Here is a 21792-nt window from a genome sequence, read left to right on the forward strand (position 1 = left end):
TGAATTCCACCTCTATACTACAGTATACTTGAGGTCCATGCAAAAAAGTAGCTACCTTTTATATAGGAAATGGATGATTAAGTCTTTGGTGCTGTAAAAGCAACTTCATTTAAACATAACCACCCCCACCACCAAAAAAAGAAGAGGAAAAAAAAAAGTAAAGAAAATAATAAGGGAAAAACCTAAGACACACTCCCTAGGGGGGGAAAAAAACCAGCATGTAATTTCTGTCCTTGACAGAATGTATTAAATAAGCAAACACCACCAACAAGCAAAACAAGTACTACAATGTAAAAATATTAAAAAAACGAAAACCCTCTCACATGCATAAATGAAAGGTTGCACACAAAGAACTCAATCTTTTCAAGCTTCAATAGTAAATATTCTGCTACTATGTATTAAATACTGCATGGTTTGCCCAAGCTAAGATGAAACCACATCATGAATCAATAAGCATTTTGGCAATGGGCCTTTTTAAATATTTTTTAAAATTCTTGATTATCTGTGTTTGTAGGTGAGCTTGAAAATGGGAGCAAATGTAATTGGAGGATTCTTTTATTATTATAAAATTCTATCCCAAAATTTGATCATGAAGATCTACTCTTCTATGTGAATTCAATAAATTTTTATTTTCTTGAAATAATTTTTTGAGTAAATATTTTTTTAATTTTTTTTTTTTTTTACATTATTTAGTTTTGAGAGACAGAGACAGAGCGTGAACAGGGAAGGGGCAGAGGGAGAAAGAGACACAGAATCTGAAGCAGGCTCCAGGCTCTGAGCTAGCTAGCCGTTAGCTCTAACTAACTGTGGGGCTCTAACTCACGAATCGTGAGACCATGACGTGAACCAAAGTAGGACGTTCAACCGACTGAGCCACCCAGGCGCCCCAAGTAAATATTTTTTAATGTCTTAGAAGACATAGAGTAGTTTCAGGTATACATGATAGTGATCCCCACCGTAAGTCTAGTTACCATCTGTCTCCAAATTATTACAGTATTATTTAGTATACACCCGATGCTGTACTTCACATCCTCATGGCTTATTTATTTTCTAACTGGAAGTTTATACCCTCTGCCTTCTTTATGCTCGTGCTTACTATATGCTGGGCACTATTCTAAGAACTCTTTTGCCCTCCTAATAACTCCCTGCGGTGGGTACTGTTATTTCCTTAGTTACAGATGAGAAAATGGAAGAGCAGAGAGGTGAAGTAGGTTCCTAGGGCCCCAAACGTAGGAGGAAGGGGAGCTGGGATTCTAACCCATGTGTCCAGTTCAAGGGGATGGTCTCTTAACCACAGCTGTGTTCTTAACTGTTGACTGTGATGTTTTGATGTTTTGCCATTAGTATGTGAAGAAGAGTTGTAGAGAATTTGATTTTTTTGAACTTTTTTTCCAAAAAATGTAGTCTTATTTTTTTTCCAGTGAGGCACATGGAAGAAAGTAGTAAGTAGGTATCTCATTAGGCACAAAAAAGCAGGTAGTTCATTGAGGTGAAATTAATGTATCACAGGTATGATAGTCCCAGATGTTGACAGAATTCTGAATTTTTGGTGATTTTTTTGTATGAAAGGCAAAAACTAAAAAAGGTATGATTAAAGACTTGGACTTTTATACAATAGAAAATTGTTTCTTGACTATTTTACTTAAGATTCTTTTCTACAGTATCAGTATTTCATAATCTGGATCTGAGTCCTTTCTCACATGTATTTGTTGCAAATATTTTGTTCTAGTTGGTGACTTTCCTTTTCATGTTCGTAATTGTGTCTTTGGAAAAGCAGAAAGTCTGAATTTTGATGAAGTACAGTTTATCAACGTTTTTTATCGGTAGACCATTTTATCTATCCTAAGAACTCTTTTCTGGGGCACCTGCGTGGCTCAGTCGGATAAGCAGCTGACTTCGGCTCAGGTCACCACCTCACAGTTTGTGGGTTCCAGCCCTGCTTCAGGCTCTGGAGCCTGCTTCCGATTCTGTGTCTCCCTCTCTCTCTGCCCCTTCTGCACTCATGCTCTGTTTCTCTCTGTCTCAATAATACATAAAAAACAAACAAACAAACAAACAAAAAAGAACTCTTTTCTAGTTCAAGGCCATGAAGATTTTCTTCCATGTCTCTTTCTACAGGTTTTATTATTTTAACTTTTATTTTTGAATTTATGGCTCATTTGGAGTTAATTTGTTTCTAAGTGTGAGGTGAGAGGCAGACTTTGTGTTTTTTCTTTTTCTTGTCTATGCAGGCAACTGTTGTTCCAGCTTGATTTGTTCAAAATACTGTTTTTTCCCCATCATTGTATTATCTTGCCAGCTTTATTTTTTTTTAAGTTTATTTATTTATTTTGAGAGAGAGCTGAGTGTGCGAGTGGGCAAGTGGGGGAGAGGCAGAGAGAGACAGAGAGAGAGGGAAAAAGAGAATCCCAAACAGGATTTTTGCTGTCAGCACAGAGCCCAATGTGGGGGTTCATTCTCACAAACCATGGGATCCTGACCCGAGCCGAGATCAGGAGTCGGAGGCTTAACCGACTGAGCCACCCAGCTGCCCTATCCTTGACTTCTTTATAGAAAAATCAATGGGCTATACTTTTGTTGGTCTGTTTTCTTTTCTGTTGTTCTGCGTATCAGTTTTTATCCCAATAGTTCACTGTCTTAATTACTGTCTTTATAATAAGTTTTGAAATGGATAGCATGATTCCTTCAGCTTTCCAGCATGGTTCTTAGTGTGTCACTCTCTGATTACTTTTTCAGATCATATTTTCCTTTAATTCTTTGAGCTCATTTCTAATAATTGCTTTAAAGTCCTTGTCTCCTAAGTCTAACATCTTGGCCATCTTGGACATGATTTCTTTTGACTGCTTTTTTTGTTCTTGACTGTGGATCACATTTTCTGTTTTCTTGATATGTTTAATTGTTTTTTACTCAATAGTAGATACTATAGGAGCTGCAATATTATTTTTACTTATCTTCCTCCGAAAAAGTTTTATTCTTTTTTTAGCAGAAACTTTGGTTGCTGGTGAATCACCCTAAGCTTCTGGGTGTTTGGATTTATGCTTTATTAAATAAGTGCATTTCTGTGGAAAGCCCAAGCCTAAAATCTTTATCACAGTGGGACTCAGTGTTCATACTGTCCCCTGTTGGTTTCAGAATTTTTTAGGGTGTGTTTAGTCTAAGGCTTGTTCTAGAGCAGTTTTTTAAATATTTTGACCTTTTTGTATTCTGAAGAGCTTTTGTTTATTTGGGTCATATATAACATTAGAAATAAAAACTACAATCTTCATAAAGGTACCAATTTATTTAGCAAATAGTAAATTCACTATATGTTGGTAGAAATGTTTTTATGAAACATAACTATGTTTTCCAAAACGAAGTAGTAAAACTATTGGCAGTAATGCATATAATCTTTATTATCTGGCTTAATCAAAGCCAGCAGGATACTCATGTCTGCTTTTGTGGGCAATATGTTCTGATGAAGAAAATTCAGATTTATAGTTGGAACAGGGAAGTGTATTTAATAATATTTTCAAATAATTGTGAATATTCTTTTTTGATACCCCAGTCCAAACTTGACCAGTGGTTGGTTCTAAATGGGCAATTGCAATGTGGAAACAAACCATCACAGAAAACTTTTTTCACAGTCTGTTAACTTGTGTTTCACTTTGAAAGGTTCTGTACTCAAACATGATTTTGTTAGTTTCCATTGGTCATTTTGAAAATATTAATTCATTGAGTTGGAAATTCCAAAATGTTGACACATTTCAGATCTATATCAAAAAATTACTTTTGTTATACCAAAGTCAGCAGGAAAGTCTTAAGTATATACAGTAAGTTCAAGTTCATGTAGGCAGAGAAAATAAATTTACAGAATCCTAATTTTTGCATGAAAGCTTAAATTTTCCATCATTGGCATTTTCAAAAAGCCCGCCAGATACCAAGTCTGTATGACCATAGTATTTCTGTTTGTTTTTCTTTTAATTGAAAATGGTGCATCATGACAAAAGTGGTTAATTGAGCTTACAACCACAGTAATCCCACGAGCCCTTTAACTGAGACTGTGGAAGGCCTTTATGCATGTTCCAGTTCTTCACAGAGAACATTAGGAAGACGTGTATCTGTGGGTCAAGATTTAATACAGTTAATAATTTTTACTGTCATTAAGGACATTCTAAAGAGAAACCGCTTTTATTTATTTACTTTTTTCTTTTAAGGTAGTGAAGAATGCAGGGATCCCTTGTATAGTTGATGGCACTGCCTTGGTTTGTGCTGTTACCAGCAGTTTTATTCGTTGTTCTTGTACCGTCATTGCAGATGTTAATAATAATGAAACAGAGTAATTAGTGATGTTATAAACCCCAAGTCTCTGCTCTAGAGTGTGGTAACTCAGATGGCCTTTTGTTTTCTCAGCTCTGCACTGTGTTGAGGAGGTGTTTTTAGGATCTCTGTATTTTCTTTCTTTCTTTTTTGTAATGTTTATTTATTTTTTGAGAGATAGAGAGTGAGCAGGGTAGGAGCAGAGAGAGAGGAAGTCACAGAATCCAAAACGGGCTCCAGGCTCCGAGCTGTCAGCACAGAGCCCAACATGGGGCTTGAACTCACGAACCATGAGATTGTGACCTGAGCCAGAGTCGGATGCTTAATCGACTTAGTCACCCAGGCACTCCTAGGATCTCTGTACTTTCTTAAGGCCAGAATTTCTCTCCATACTACTCCCCACCTAGCACTTTTTGACCTCCACTAACTGTTGTGTGCTCAACCCAGTAGTAGCTACTACCTGTTAAGCCTCAGGTAGTCTTATACAGACTGTACAAGGCCAGCCCACAGCCTTGTTGTGACAAGGGACCCCTACACAGACATTTGGGCCCTGTTTGCTGCATAGTCCCTCCTGTCCAGTTTCCCATCCTGCAGATTCCAACCAGTTTATGTACTCCGAATTCAGATCTCTGACTTCTCAGCTCAGCATGACCGCCTTATTCTCCTTGGATGCTTGTCCTATGCTGGTGGTTGCCAGATTGTCTCGGGTGGAGAGCGGAGTGATTATGGTACCCATCTTTGGAGTTTCCTTTCTTTCAGAGATCCCAGTTTAGCACATCTGTTGACCACTGCCTCCAATTAGTTGCTTCATGTACTTTGTCTAGATCATGATTATTTGCTTTAGGAAGAGACGGCTAGTCTGATACCGTTACTCCATCTTGGCTGGAAACTGAAGCTCTCGTTTTTAAATTTCAGTTACTTGTATGTTTATTTCTCCGGATTCTTTTTGTTCTTTCACAAATTTGCCGTATCACTTTTTATAGTTTCATCTAACTTAGATACTTCAGGTTGTCTTTAATGACACTAAACACAATAAGCATAGCTCTTTTTGTGTTTCAGCTTTGCTTTATTAAATAGCATAGTTCCTTTTATAATGTATCTGGCAGTTCTTTCTGATGTCTGAAATCTTTATGGGTCTGATTTTTGCGTTTATTGATGTTAATTGCTGCTTCTGCATGTTGGATTACCTTGGTACATGGTTATCTTGGCTATGTGCTGGGCGTTTTACTATACATTTATCTGCAGGACTAAATTTTTGCCCTTTGATGAAGGTACCTTCCCTTGAGAGAATGTGTGTTTGCTAGATCTCCTGACATTACTGCCAATCTGGGACCACCTTAAAGTTAAATTCAAGGCTTCAAATAGTTTGAACACCAAAGTTTCCAACCAGAAGTATGATTCTGTACTAGGGTGAGTTGACATCACTTTATCCTCATCCTCAGTATATAGCCCGTTTTGTATGGGGACAGTCTTTGTTACAGTGCTTGCTTTGTGGGGGCCCGGCGATGATTGCTGTTCCCTGGCTCCTAGGAGACATTGAAAGGACAACTTCTAGTTCTCTGAATTAATAAGTGCTTTCAGAACAAAGGCCGTTTCCAAACATGTTTGTCCTCCTTAGTTTGGGGCTAGTTAATTCTTTGTCATTAGCTCTTAGATGAAATTACGTTTTTGTTTCAAATCTAGTTCTGTTCATTATTCACAGCCCAAGGATTGGTCCAAATAAGTGGTCAGTCAATACTGAAAACAGATAATTGTGTCATTTAAGTTCTAACTCCGATTCAGTAAGCCATACTACTGTATGGGAAAACACTGGTTACTTGAATTTTCAGGTCTACTGTTAGTGATAAATCAACTCTTGATGATTTTTTGAAAATAAAATACAGTAGTTTACTTTTATGCCATAGTAAGTAAAGTATATCTAAATGAAAAGATAAATGGCTTTAAAAAATGTGTATGATATATGACTATATACACGGTTATAGTGATTTAGTACCATGCCATTACGTTGTAGTATACAGTGATAATATTGCACATATTTCTGTGGAAAAGGCAGTCAGAATGGGTGTTAACCTCAGGATATGCCATGTATATCACTTAGAAAAAATCATTTGTTGGGGCACCTGGGTGGCTCGGTCAGTTGAGTGTCCGACTCTTGATTTCAGCTCAGGTCATGATCTCATGGTCTTGTGTTTGAGCCCTGCGTCAGGCTCTGTGCTGATAGGACAATGCCTGCTTGGGATTGTCTCTCATCCTCTCTGCCCTTCCTCCCCTGCTCATGCTCTCTCTCTCTCTCAAAATAAATAAATACACACGAAAAAAAGAAAAAATAATTTGTCTTTTAAAAGCCATGTGTGTTAATGAGAGTCCTATATACTGAAGATTGTAGCTAGTTAAAATTTGGTCCCTTGATATTTTGCTCTAAAATTAAGTTTTATTTGCTAAAAAAAAAATCTAATGAATTTAGTCCTCTGTGTGATTCAATGTTGGAAGCTCAGATGAATGTCTCTAATACTCAAAAAGAGTAAGATGACTATGAAATACATTTTAACATAAACATAACTGCTTTTTAAAATTGAGTGTTCAGGGGCTCCTGGGTGGCTCAGTTGGTTCGACATCCAACGCGATTTTGGTTTAGGTCACGATATCATGGTTTGTGAGATCGAGTCCCGCATCAGGCTTCACACTCAGTTTTGGATTCTGTTTCTCCTCTTCTCTCTGCTTCTGTCCCACTTGTTCCTTCTCTCTCTCTTTCTCCCTCTCCCTCCCTCACTCCCTGTCTCCATCTCTCCTTCTCTCCCTCTCTTTCTCTCTGTCTCTCTCTCTCTCTCTCTCTTTCAAAAATAAACAAACAAATAAATGAAATTGAGTATTCATTGTGAGGAACAGTAATAGACCTATAAGGTAGCTCTAAAATTCACATAAGAAAGAATTTACAATATTTTAATGGAGGCTTTTGACCTTTTATAGTGAAAACTGTACTAAACACTTTTTGATAACTTACCTAAAAGTCTTGCTACATTTTTAGCTTGGAAATTCCTATTATTTCTATTTCTTTTATCTTCTTAAATAAGTTAGTAATACCGACAATTAAATACAATCTACCATAGTAGGACTTTGTATTTTTCTAGGAATTTGATAGGATGAAGCTTTGCATACATGTAAAAATATTTTCTTTTTATTTGGAAGAATTAAAATGAGAGGCATGCTTAAATTTAATACTTTTGAGAAATGAAACGATTGAGTTTCTACTGTATTGGTCACAGGGTAAAGGCGTGCTTTCTGAATCTGCTCAGTATAGCTGAATGCTTGCACCAGAAATAGGAAAATCACATGTCCTTCTTGGCATAAGCTCTTTTGAGAATGACATTTTGAATCCTGTAATCCTACCTTAGTTTTAACTATCTGTTGTTATGCCAACTGCTGTATTTTCTCCATCCTCCTAAACTCAAAAAGAGATAAATGGATTGGAGATGCATCAGTCGAACAATTGGATATTGTCAAGTCATTTGGGATTTGAGATTTGATGATGACCTAATTGGTTAAAGATAGTACAAGGAGATTTTTGAATGGCCAAAGTAGTCTTGAATTTATGTGCCGAATTGTTACTCTGGTTTTGGTTTCCTTGTCTTTCTTTCAAATTTTACTTTTTATATTGTTTGTATATTTTAGGAACTTTGCTTCAGACATTTGTCCTACTTTTGAAAGAGAATCTGTTTTATGAGTATGTTGTCAGTGTATATTGATGTTACAAGATGAATTTCTTTTTTTTTAAAGTTTATTTTGATGTTAATTTTTGAGAGAGAGAGTGCATGCGCAAGCAGGGGAGGGGCAGAGAGAGAGGGAGACCCAGAATCCTAAGCAGCCTCTAACCTGTCAGCTCAGAGCCTAATGTGGGGCTCTTTCTCCTGAACCATGAGATCATGACCCAAGCTGAATTCAGATGCTTAACTGACTAAGCTGCCCAAGTGCCCACTGTTTGTTTATTTTGAGAGAGAGAGCAAGAGAGAGAATATGAGTGAGTGCGTGCAAGTGTGGAGGAAGGGTAGAGAGAGAGGAATTTCTAATTGTATTATGTATTGGAAGTCACATTTTGTAACTGTTTGGTACCTCAGAATTTTGAATGCAAAATTTGAAGCAGAATTGAGAGAGAGAGAGTTCCACATGTCACCAGTTCAAGTGTAGACTGACATTCTTGAAACCTGTTGTTTTACCTTTGCCAGATGTATGTGCTAGTCTTCTGGTGTTGGAAAACAGAGAAACAAATCCCCGTAGAGAAGAGTGTGAAACAGCAATTCGGTTGGAGGAATTGCTTGGGACGTTGTTGCACGTACCTCACAGCCTCTATTGATTACGGGCTCTGCTTTGCGTTTGGTTTTTGTTGGATAAAGTGTTAGGGTAAATGAAAAACATCTTCTTTTTAATTTTTATTTAGACAGTGGGGAAGGAAAAGGTTCTACTTGAAGTAACTTTTTTTTTTTTTAATTAAGTTTCTACCTTAGATATCTAGACATCATTTGCGTGGTCCAGCTCCTTCACTTTATAGACTTGGAAGTCTGGCCCAGAGAATTTTTTGATTCTCAAACTGTATGAGGTAGAGGACTAGTTTTTTCTTCCTCTCCAGTGCATGGCAGGCCAATAATTTTGTAAAGTATAATAAAAATGAAATACCATTAAATAATTTTAAAATAACATGCACAATTCTAAATGCTTCCTCTTAATTTCTGTGCTTATTTCAATGTAGATGGATTACAGAGTTCTGGGAGCTGAATAGTCCGTAGACCATACTTTGTATATCAGTGTCAAGGTAGGAGTTGGCAGACTGTCCTATATGTGCTAAGTACAGCTCACCCCTTGCTTTTTGTATGTAAGCAAAGAATTGGTTTATTTTTTATTTATTTATTTATTTATTTTTTAGAGAGAGAGAGAGAGAGAGAGAGACAGTGTGAGCAGGGGAGGGTCAGAGAGAGAGGGAGATACAGAATCTAAAGACCAGCTCCAGGCTCTGAGCTAGGTGTCAGCACAGAGCCCAGCGTGGGGCTCAAACCTATGAACAGTGAGATCATGACCTGAGCCAAACCATCTGAGCCACCCAGGCGCCCCAGCAAAGAATTGTTTTTACATATTAAGTGATTTTTAAAAAAAATCACAGTACTCGTATTTTGTGATACATGAAAACTATATAAAATTAATATTTCACTGTCCTTAACTAAAATTTTATTGGAACACAGCCACACACATTCTTTTATGTATTGTCTGCAGCTACTTTTCCCCTGTAGAGATGGGGTTGAGGCAGGGATGAGTAGTTGAGACAGAGACCATATGGTCTATGGAGTCTGATATATTTACTATCTGACCCTCTGCAGAAAAAGCAAAGATCTAAAGAGTTGATTCTAGGACAAAGCATTGAATTAGTAGTTAGTGGTAGAGTTGAGAGTACAAGCAAGGTCTCCATTCACAAGTGTGCTTTACCTGTTACCATTAGCTGCGTAGTACAGGCTCCATGCTTAGCTAAGCGTATGCCTTCCGCTCTGTTCTCATGTAAATGTTCCAGCACTGCCCTGTTAGACAAGTTAGAGAAATGTTAGCTTCCTTCTAGTTATAGATGCCTTTATTGCCCCTAAATCTCTCTTTTGAAAAAATTTTAAAATGTTTATTTATTTTTGAGAGACACAGAGCACAAGCAGGAGAGGGGCAGAGAGATGGAGACACAGAATCCAAAGCAGACACCAGGCCCTGATCTGTCAGCACAGAGCCCAATGCAGAGCTCAAACCCACAAACCATGAAATCATGATCTGAGCTGAAGTTCAACACTTAACCTTCTGAGCCACCCAGGTGCCCCCCCCACCCCCACTTAGTTCTACTGAGTTTTGGAGAACAATTAATTAAAAAGGATTGAATACTTTCTAGTGGATTTTGTTGTCAGCATCTGCTTCAGAAAACCAGCTTCTTCCCTGTGTGTGTTCAGGTTTAATGAAGGAGATACATAGGACTCTTTGGAAAACAGGTATCTTTAGTAACAATATTACTCCTTTAAAAGTCACCTAAAATAAAACAAAACTGTAGCCAAACTGAATGGCACATTTCTATTGTAAAATAGCAGAGATATAATAGGTAAAGTACTAGTTATAACAAAAAAGTTTGAGATTTTAGGTGACTTTTGGAGAAATAATAAGGCTTTCAGGGTTTTTCCTCTACCTCATAAACTGTGAAATAAAAGCTCCCATCATGTAATTGACAAGCCTTGTTAGATTAACATACTGCTTACTTTTTTAAAGCAGGTTCTGAAGTTCCCAAAGTATGCAGTAAAAACTCTGCCTTCGTTTTGTTTTCCTACTCTTTGCATGTGGTCACTCAGCTACTAAATAAAGATAAAGGGGTAGCTGTCAGCTTTACATTTGATATATGAGTCTGCTACATGATAAAGACCCTTTACAAGCCAAACCTTCATGTTGGGATTTCTTCTTGGAATTAAAACAAAACAAAAACAAAAACAAAATTGTCGCCATGAAAGCTTACTCATTATGATGAAAGAGTAACTAGTTTGAGATTGTCATATTTGCAATTTTATTGTTTACTCTCGAGTCAGTTTGTAAACATCTGGAAAATCATGATTGCTTGCATGCAAGGATGAAATAATATGGAAAGTCCTGGGAAAATCTCACCCCCATCTTCTCAGCCCTGGCTAGTTTTGACCGTCCCACATCTGAGAGGAGCCAGAATTTAATGCAAGAGGCGCCGATGCACACTGTTCCAGCCGCTGTGCCCTAATTCCAGATAAGGCTCTTCCTTTATAATGAAGCCATTGACTAGATGGTTTATGGATTAAAGGAGGGGGAAGAGCTTTATAAACAGCAGGACTTATTACTTAGTAATCTGTGAGGATTGCCTTCCAAATATTCCCAAGGAGTGTATGTGCTTTAGTCTGGAACTGTCAGTGAATGAAAATTCGGGACTCACCCACAGTAGTGGCTCAGATGTTTTTTAGACATTATATAACATCTCTTTAACCACTTACTTGAATATAATATTTCTGCTTTGTTTTAAATTTAGGTTGTAGTGTAGTGGTTGATGGTCACAGTTACTGTTCTCCTCAGCAGTATGCAAAATCATAACCATTTGAACTGTAGGGATAACTTGTAACTGAACCTTGCTTCTTTGGACTCATTTTTATTGTATTTATTAGCTCAACCATTGGTTGGGTGGTATCACACCCACACACTCACATACCAGATGTGGCAGAGAAGTGTTTTGGATTAATAAATTATCACATGTGGATTTTACTTAAACAGGGCTTCTCTCTTTGGGGAAACTCTAGGACTAAGAATTCTCTGTAGCTACTTTCTACCTAACATAAGATGTGCAGCATTCATTCCTTAGCATATATTATACTGAGTCTCTGCTTCCAAACATTTTTTATGGAAAGAATTATTGCAGAAGATAGTTATTTTGCAGCCTGACTGCAGGGAGCAGAGTTGCATGCATTCCTATGTCTCTTAAACTTCCTGGAAGCCAGCCAGTATGTTATGGTGAGTTTTCTATGTAAGCAGCGAGCCACTAAAAGGCTCGCACAGTATTACAACTCTTCTGAGGAGAGGAAGCGTTAGGAAATTCAGCAGTAAAGCAGCAGCAACCAGCAGCCACAGTGCTAGTAAAGATAGGGAGGTTCACGGTTAGCGTATTTCACAGCATGAGGCAGTGAGCACACAGCCTCCCATTCTGCTGCCTGAGGAGGCAAACCAAAACTGGCTTCTTGCAAGATTTTTCTAGTTTCGTGTTTATGATGTTAAGTCATGTGATAATACTGTACCACAAGTTGCCAACTTTGCTTTACTCTAGAGAGGATCTTGTGCTGCAGTGCTTGTTTTCCACCTTTCTGTGTCTGTCTGTCTGCTTTTTTTTTCCTTGAAAGAGAAAAAACTGTGCAATGTATGTTTATGCCTACACCATGCCGAGGCGACACTTAGCAGTAAATAATCTCTGTATCCCTGAGGTAAGATACTGTTTCTGCCTTCCCTGCACAGTGCTGCTGCAGCACGGAGCCGATCCCAACATTCGGAACACGGATGGGAAATCAGCCCTGGACCTGGCCGACTCTTCAGCCAAAGCTGTCCTTACAGGTAAGAAAGCAGAGAGCTCCCACATTGTTTTGTCTCCAGAACTCGTAGCTTGATTTCATATAAAACCTTTATGCGCTCAATTTTGTTTTCCTGCTGGTTAAGCTCAACAAATATGCGTGCCATTATCTCTATTTTATTATCGATTTGCCGTATTAACTGTCTCATTAATTCCTATGCCGTCATAAGCATAGGCAATAAGATTGTTTATTCTGCTTAGAATTTCTGAGAATTACAGCATTAAATGATAACATAAAGTATTCACTCATATTTAGTTCTCTTTTATGGTTTAGATCATAATTTCCCTGTACCTCCTCTTCTCAGTTGATTTCTTTGGAAGACCTTCACTGTTGAGCAAGCAAGGACATTTGTATTACTTTATAAAAGTAGTTTTGATTGGGAAGACAACCTGCTGCCTTATTTTTCAAATCAATAGTTAAATAAAATATGATGCTGCTCCTTCCTTGCCATTTTGTTTATATTTTTATCCTGTCTTCTCACTTTGCCCATAATAGCTAATACTTTGTAGATGAGGCAATGTATTGCCTTTTTCTTTCAGATAATGAAAATTGGGGGCTTAAGTATTGGCTTTATTAAGGCAAATGTCAAGAACCAGCAAAGAGGAAAGGCTGGAATAGGAAGGCTGTGACCCAACAATATAGAAGATCATGCTAGAAGTGATAGGAGACGGAGCAACTGTTCTCATTGATCTTCATTCTCAGAATACTGCATTGGATCTATTTTTGTTTTTATTCTTAGCATCTGAGTTCTGCTGCCTTTGCCTTCTTTTACTTAACTGACCTTTGTCATTTGGAGCCTCTTTGTCACTGCAGTGCTAACAGCATTGTTTTAGGTTGTGTGAAAGTAAATGACTTTTACCTTCCTTTTAAATTTGCCTGTGTTTGAAGAAAATAAATCTTAGGTTCACTTTTAAGTTTAGAGGACATGCTGTGCATTTTTAACAGAGTCTGGGGCGAGTGGGAAATGTTTATACATAAAAAGCTTAGAAAATATGTGGAATTTTGCTTAATTACTCTACGTAGAAAGACAGCTTCTCACTATTGTTAAAACTAAGATAAATCTCTGCTAAATCAAAGTAATATGACTTTTCTCCATTAATTAAGTGATTTGAATTGGTGAAGGGATTTGCTTGCCGAATCAGGATAACATATACTAGAGAAATAAAGCTATTTTAAGCCAGTGTCGATAAGAAGGAATTTAAATATAATTATATAATTTTAAATAGTGAAATTAAAATATATAGCCTCAGGCCTCCTTAGATTTTGCACCCTTTCCATCTCCTCTTTTAACGAAGCACTGAGCAATAGTAGCAGCCTTGGAGTGGTCTCTGACCAGAGGAGAAAGAGCGTTGTTGGTAACAGAGGTGTATTGTAAATGCTGACCAAGACCGTCTCTATATCTGAGCGTCCGCCTTCTGACCTTTCCTTCTCTTCAACCCTCTGAGCCTTTCTTGTCCATTCGTTAGATTCATTTACTGCAACCCTGTGTTTAAATCCACTTTCAGTTTTTCAAAAGACAAAGTTTAAATATAAATTATTAACAGCAAGAAGCTATCTCTTAATTTTAAATGAATTTCTGGGGGGGGGATTATACTGGCTGCTGTTAGTTTGCAGAAGAGCTTTAGCATAATAACTCCTGGAGACTCGATTCCTGGAACACAGATACCTTATCTGTTAAACTGGATTTGAAAACCATCTTGCACTGTACTTTGCTGAGATAGGAAGATACTGATTCTTCTTGGTCCTAATCCTGAATTCATGAATTGTTCTTTTCATGAATATTTACCTTTTTGGAAATGATGTGCAACTTTCAGATTTAAAAGGTAAACATTCCAGTAGCGGTAGTTAATTTTGTGGAATATCTAAGCTAGTGATGTTATATAATCTAGTGAATTAACACTTTAGGGACATGCATTCTACAATGTTTTTCTGCCCCTACAGGTTTTCTTCCAAGGAGTTCTTTCGAATGGAATTATAGAGGAAATATATTTCCAAAGCTAAATTGAAATGAGAAAGCACTGATAAAAAGAATCTTTTGAAAGGAATGCCTTACTTTAGAGTTATTGGGGATTATTTTGGGTGATGTGTCATTCTTTGTTTTTATGCCAGGTGCAGTTGTAGTACCTTAAGAGTAAACTTCCTATTTTTCCTCTTTGGGAATTTAGTTGCTGAAGACGGCTTTCTAATATCTTTTATGTTACTACTTGTGAATTAGGCAAAGCTGTGTACAGGTATATATGTATATTCCTTAAAGGAAATTAGCAAAGTCAGTATCTCTTTATAGAATATTTAAAAATATGTAAATGCTAATATCCTCGTCTGCATAAAGAATGCAGGATTTTTATAAAGCCGTATAAAACAGCAGCATGCCTTTAGAATAACTAATTGGAGAGACTCCTCAAACTCCTGTTGTGCTCAGTGAATGATATACTTAGAAGAAATCTTGAGGGTTTTGGGGGGTTTGTTAGCCACTCATAAGTTCGGGGCAGTTAACCTAAGGTCTTGGAGGTGGTTGTTTGTTTGTTTTTATTTTTAGGAAATAAGCATATAAAAAGCCTAAAACAGATTGTGTAAATTTTATTCCAGAGCAGTGTGGGTGTGCCTTTACTTTGGCCTTTTATTCCCCCTAGTTAAAAGAAATACATTCATTGTGGAAATTAAGGAAAGTAGAAAAAGCACAAGAAAGGAAAAAAAAATCATTCTTAATTCTACTACCTCGAGAGACCATTTTGTCCATTTTATTTATAACTATTTTTTTCTGAGCACACGTATCCCACACTCTTCTTTCTCTTTAATCAGATCAGTCTTACACCTTGCATGCTGCTTAATAATACTTTTTTTAAAAATTGAATTACATGAATACTCCCAGGATGCGTTAAGTATTCTTTTGCAACATGAATTTATAATGACTTTATAATATCCTTCTATGGATATATTTTAGTTTTTGAGCTAATCCTCTTCATGTTTACCATTTAGGCAGGTTGTTTTCATCCTCTAGTCTTCCTTGTAAATTTAGAGTCATTTTATCAATTACATTGGAAATGTGCTTCTTTATCATCGTCCGTCTTAGAATCCACAAACATGTCATCTCTCCCCATTCCTGACTGAAGTGTGTGAGGATTTGGAGAAGGAGGAGCTTCCCTCTCAAGGGGCTGCATTGCATATGGTATTATACGGGGAGAGCCACATTTAAGTTGAAGTTGGCTGACCCAGGAAATGTTCATTAAAGAGGACATGGCTGTAGGGGTGTTTGTTAATCCCATAAAGGAGGTTCCGTGGGGCACCTTGGGAAGCTGAGTCAGGAGAAGAGGTAACAGCAGATCGAAGCTGAGAGTTTGGGAAAGGATACGATCAAAGTGTTGTTTATCATTGGCAGAACCAAAGATGACAGGGATATAAAGTGGGTGCGTTTAGATGGCCACAAGGCGCCCAGATCATTGGTCTCAGCGGTTTTCTAGCAGGGGTAGGGAAGTTGGGAAGAAAGATGTGTTTGCACCAAGGTGTCTGAAGAATAAGCTTTTTCACTTGGATTCATTGCACTTCTGAGGAAATCCCAATCGGTGATTGATGGGCTGACTCCTAGTCTTTCCAGAAGGACTCAGCCATGGCCCAGGCTAGAGGCAACTTTGAGGGTCTGGCACGTGCTTGCTGAGTGTGGCATGTTAAATCAACAGAATACAGCTGGAGTGCTACCTTTTTTTCCTACTCAGCTGCTTCCTACTCCTTTTCAGAAGAAACCAAAATCTTCAGCATGATCAGTGAGGGCTTCGGTGAACTGGACCCTACCCAGATGGGTTTGACTGTGAGGTTTTGCTCACGCCAGAATTTAAGATTCCTCTCTCTTTCTCGTACTTTGCATCCACACTGTCAGAACCAGAGGTCTGCTGTACTTTGAGCTCCAGCCCAGCCACGTCCTACCAGCGTCCCTGCTTCGGCCTTAGTACGCGCCTCGATCGTCTTTCTTTCCTGACGGTGGTAACCTTGCAATGAGTCTCTGCCTCCACTTATTTTTCACTCAGTTTTCACTGTAGCTGGAGTGGTCGTTCTAGAGCATAGATCAGCCCTGTGATTAGAAAATCCCTTAATATATTCTCATTACCCTTCAGTAAAGTCCAAACTCCTCGGCCACAGCATACCATGATGGGCCCCTGCCTTGCTTCTCTCTCCCTCCTCTGCCACTGTGCGCTCCCTTGATCTCTTCGCCTCGGCTACAGCTGGACGCTTGCCGTTCGTCCACCAGATGAGGGCCTTGTCTGTGTCTGGACCGACACATGCTACTCACTGACCCGGGAGCACTGCCCCAGAAGTGCACGTGGTTCAAGTCACGTCTCGGCTCCAGTGTTTACTCCTCAGAGATGTCTTTTTGTCCAGCTTTCTTTATTTTCTACAGGGATTTATTGATACATGAAATTGTGTTATTTTGTGTGTGTAGTTGTTTATTTGCCCCAATACAACGAAAGCTTTACAAGGATTTGGACCGTTGCGTGTCTTGCTCACTTCATTGTGCCCAGAACTTACATAAATACATGAAATGATTATACACAAATACTTCAAGCATCTGATTACTGGTGACTGAAGGCAGCATATTTTCCAGGTCTTACAAATACTCATTAACCATTAGTTATTTGGTATCTCATGCCATATGGTAATAGTCTTATTAAATTTTATACTTCCTAAAAACGGTTTTGGATTGCTTATACTCATGGACGTATCTTAAAACAGTACATTTAAAAGAATTTTTAAATCTGTGTGATGGGTGAGGTGTGTAGTGACCCTTTCATCAAGAGATTTCTTGGAAAGCTCCTTTGATTGAGAACATTCCAGTTCTGGAAAGATCAAACTGCCTACAGCTGTCACCTCAGACTTCTAGATGTCAAACCAGGGCCTGATTTTGACTTTTTTTTTGGCATTGCTCCGTTACTATGCTGTTTTACACAGTAGCTAATACTATGATGTGGTGTATTGCATATCAGGTGTAATACATTTTTACTAGCAACCTACGTGATTGAAGACTGATTTCTTAGACCCTTGATTTGAACTTTAGGAATTATTTTTATCAGTTAATAAGAAGCGTAATAGTCTAATATGCCCTCCCTCCCCCGCGCCCAGGAAGCAAACCATAAGAGGAAATAGCTTACTTTTAAAGAATAGCTGTATATTTATCCACCTCATTTGTATTAGGGAAAATTATTATGTTAAGGTGAATTCTTGGTCTTTAAAAAAAATTCCCTTTAGTGTAAGAGTAAGAAAGTCAAAACATGTTATTGCTGAAATAAATCAGTGTGAACACTCCTTGTAAAGATATGTTGAAAATGTTAATCCCTTAACCACATAATTTGTAAGAAAATTTTATTAATGCTTTGATCTGTCTATAATTTTGGACATGAGAGGGAAAGTGTAAGATTTTGTTACAAGTGATTGAAGCACCTTTTTTTGAAACTTTATGTATGAAAATAATTTAGGAGAGGAATATAGAGCCAGTACCGTTTTTAAAAGACCTTAGCTGACATAGGTTATATTGATTTAAATTTTAAAATATTACACCTTAAATAAACAAGTCAAAACCTTACTGAATCTAGTTGTAGTAATAATAGTAGTAATAGTAGTAGTAGTAGTAGTAGTAGTAGTAATTGACAACTCCTGAGTGTATCTGTGAGCCAAGCACTATGGGCATTGATCCTCACAGCACTGGGAAATAGATATGACTGTACCCATTTTTACAGATATCAGGTTACTTTTACGAGTTCACACAGTCATTAAGGGAAATCACTAATTTGAACTCAAACAGTTTGGCTCCTGAAGAATCCATGCTCTGCTGCAGAATCAGATTTTTTGCCTACTTGTTCATTTAGAAGGATGTGGTATAAACATATTTGAAAAATTGGACAAACTCATAAATTCAGGGCTTAAATCCAAGCTGTTAGCAGGTTTTTCTACTTTCTTAAAGATTATTCCTTTCAAAAAAAGAAAATTTACCGGATTAATACTATCTGCAAGATTCATCTTCATATTATTATAAAATGAATTAATTGGGTAATAAAAACTATTTATCTACTTTATAAATGCTGTTTTTAAGTCTTTGCCATCTAGTCAGTAGGTTTGAACAACATTCATTAGACACATTATAAAACAATATTTTGAATATATAAGGAAAGATGTAATTTCAAAATGTTTGAGCTTTTCAAAGATAAGAAGCACTTCAAATAATGTACATAAGCCTTTCATGAGTCACAGGCTTTAGTATGTATAAGGAGTAAGAGGGAATAGAAGCTACATTTGTTTAGATAACCCAGCACTCTAGTATTTTAAATTCTTCCCGTCTACCTTTTGATGTAATTAAAGCCAGCAGGTCTACATCATTAAAACCAGCATGATCTTTCAACTATTCGAAAATGACATCTTTGTGACGCATAATAACTTGTGAGTGTATACACTGAAGGCACCTGTCATTTCCCCCACTGAACTGTAACAGTCATATAGCATCTTCATTGCATTTTGGATTATAGCTTCAACTACAATCAAATTATGGCTATTTTTTTTTAGTTTATTTATTCTTTTTGTGAGAGAGAGCAATAAAGGGGCAGAGAGAGAGGGAGGGAGGGAGAGAGAGAATCTCAAGAAGGCTCTGCACCAACAGCGCTGAGCATGATGAAGGGCTCGAACTTAGCAACCTGATCCAGAACCAAGAGTTGGATACTCAACCAACTGAGCCATCCAGATGCCCCAAATTATGGCTATTTTAAATGTTGTATTAAGATTTCTTATAATAAATTGCTATTAACATTTACTTTCTTAAAGTAGCACATGACATTAGAATTCATTAATGCTTTGGTATTGTAAGGGTTAATAGCTCTATTATTTGAAATTTTTACTAAACTTTTATTTTGACATAATTGTAGATTTTCATTCAGTTGGTCAGAAGTAATACTGAGGCTCCCTGGACCTAGTGTGTTATTTTCCCCTAGTGGTAACATCTTACAACAACTGTGGTATGGTATCATAATTGGGATATTGACATTGATATAGTTGGGATGTAGAATATTTCCATTTTAGGAGATGTTCTGCAGTTTCCCTATTTATAATGTGTTTATCTGTTTTGGTATTGGGGTGATACTGGCTTCATAGAATGAGTTAGGAAGTATTCTTTAGGAAATGTTGAGTTCTTTTATTTTCTGGAAAGATTATTTCTTTTGGTCGAATTCACCAGTGAAACCGTTTGGGCCTAGTGCTTTCTTTTTTGGAAGATTATTATTGATTCAGTTTTTAAAATAGATAGAGAGCTAATGAGGTTATATATGACTCCTTGTGTGAATTTTGGGTTTATGTCTTTCAAGGAATGCCTCAATTTTACCTAAGTTGTCAAATTTCTGTGTGTAGAGCTGTTTATAGGCTTCTCTTACTGGGCTTTTGGTGTTTGCAGGAACTCTAATGGTATTTCCTGTTTCATTTTTGATAATTGGTAACCCATTGATTATTTAGAAGTATGTTGTTTAGATGCTGAAGTATTTGGAGATTTTTCTGTCACGTTGCTGACTGTGGTTGGATAACACTCCTTATGTTTTCTTCCGTTTTTTCTTTTTAAAGTTTTTGTTTTATATCCCAGGATGTGGCTTATTTTTGGTATGTTCCATGGGCACATGATAAGAATGTGTTTCAGCTTTTATTGGTTTGAGTAGTCTATAAATGTCGGTTAGATTTGTTAGTTGATGGTGTTGAGTTTTTCTGTATCATTGCTGATTTTCTTCACATAACTTCCACCAAAAGCACAGAACAAGAGGTGGGAGAGGGTAGCCTTGTTACCATTGGACTGTAGTGAAAGTTTGTGGCAATCTGTGATCTCCCCTAACATTGTGGCGAGGAAAGGCTGATTATTACCAGCAGAGAGGAGAGTCCTGGCTCCCAGGAGGTTTTAAATCTAGGCTCATCGCTAGGCCTTTGCTTCATTAGTGTGGATGGAACCACAATTCTTTTCTTTTGTTTGTTTTTTTGTTTGTTTGTTTGTTTGTTTTGAGCTTTGTTTTTGTTTCCTTTTTTTTTTTTTTGTAGCATTTGGCTGGAATAGACTGGTAATTGTCTAAAGGTTTTCTGTCTTGCTAGGCTGTCCCTTTACTGCTCCTTTGTCTAGAGGGAGCAGGCCTTGTTTTGTCTGCACCCATTGGCATTTCTCGATTGCCAGTTTCATCAGCTCTTAAGTCTGTGTGTAGGGAGCAAAAAAAACTTGCAAACTCACCATCATGTCGTTCCTTGGGTATTGAGATCCCTAACCAGTCTGCCTTATTCTGCCCATGTTTGGGAGTCTTCATGTTTATCTTACATATAAGGTCCAGGTTTTTAAGGTGTACTTAGCAAGAGTAGGGAAAAGTATGTCTCCATTTCCCTAGAAGTAGAAGTGTTTAAATTCTTTTTAATTAGTCATTACTATATGGAATGAGTCATTACTCAAAGATGTTTCTCTGAGGGTTTATTCAGACAGTGAAGCTGTATAAACAGTAGGGCTTTTTGTTGGATATCTATTTTTCTAAATCTACCAGCTGATCAAAAACCTGGATTTAAATAGCTTTGAGTTATGAAGGGTAGTAGGGGACTGGCAGTACTGCTCACATAGTATTGCAGAGAAGACCACTGCTGCATGAATGCTTTTGCTTTTTTAACTGAATAGAAAGCACAATTATGATTTTAGTTTTATAATTGAAATAATGTGACTAAAAGAAAAAGTTACCAACAGCCTGCTCCTTTTCAGTTGGTAACTGGTAGAAAAGCTTACAGTCTCCTCTTGTAGGATCTTCTTTCTGTGCTGTTCACTAATTTCATTTACTAAGTGTAAGGTTTGATAGATGGAGGCAGAGGCGAGAGGAAAGAGAAAAACCAAGTTATGGAACCAAGAAGGCCTTTATTGGAGTCTGCAATTCCCGGGCGAGGTTCCGTGACTCTGGAGTGGGGAGTCAGGGAAGTCGCGCCTGGTATGGGAGAGCGAGGGGTTTTATGGGTGCAAAAGTTCCGGGTTTGAGCTCAGGTGGGCAGATAGCCAAGTAGGGGCATCTTTGGACGGTGGCAGGATTCAGTTGGCTGTTCACTTCGATGGGGTGGGGAATGCTGGAATTCCATGGTGAGGCATTCCAGTTTGAGATAGTCCAGATCGGAGAGTCGGGTCATCGGTCCCTGGCGGTGCCTGGAACTATTATCTGACCCGCAATAAAATGGCCGCTGGTGCTTTTCAAATGGCTTGGGCCATCCCAGATTTGCAGGTGGGGGTTGTCAGTGCTCGCAGCTCTCCACAGCAAAGTGGCCGCTCAGTTGCCTTCCCATGGCAACTCTTACATTCCAACCTTTTTGGTGTTATGGGGCGGCGTTAGGTCTCTGG

The 21792-nt window shown here is 37.8% G+C and overlaps 1 protein-coding gene across 5 annotated transcripts in view; it reads left to right on the forward strand.

The window, feature by feature from the left end:
• TNKS (tankyrase) overlaps positions 1-21792 on the forward strand; it is a 204371-nt gene that overhangs the window by 47597 nt on the left and 134982 nt on the right. For all 5 annotated transcript variants that reach the window (XM_029935504.1, XM_029935480.1, XM_029935487.1 and 2 more), the window contains exon 3: positions 12319-12414. In XM_029935504.1, coding sequence (XP_029791364.1) covers positions 12319-12414 — 96 coding nt within the window. The remainder of the gene's footprint in view (positions 1-12318; positions 12415-21792) is intronic.

This window comes from Suricata suricatta, chromosome 1 (assembly GCF_006229205.1).
Source record: "Suricata suricatta isolate VVHF042 chromosome 1, meerkat_22Aug2017_6uvM2_HiC, whole genome shotgun sequence".
Lineage (NCBI taxonomy): Eukaryota > Metazoa > Chordata > Mammalia > Carnivora > Herpestidae > Suricata > Suricata suricatta.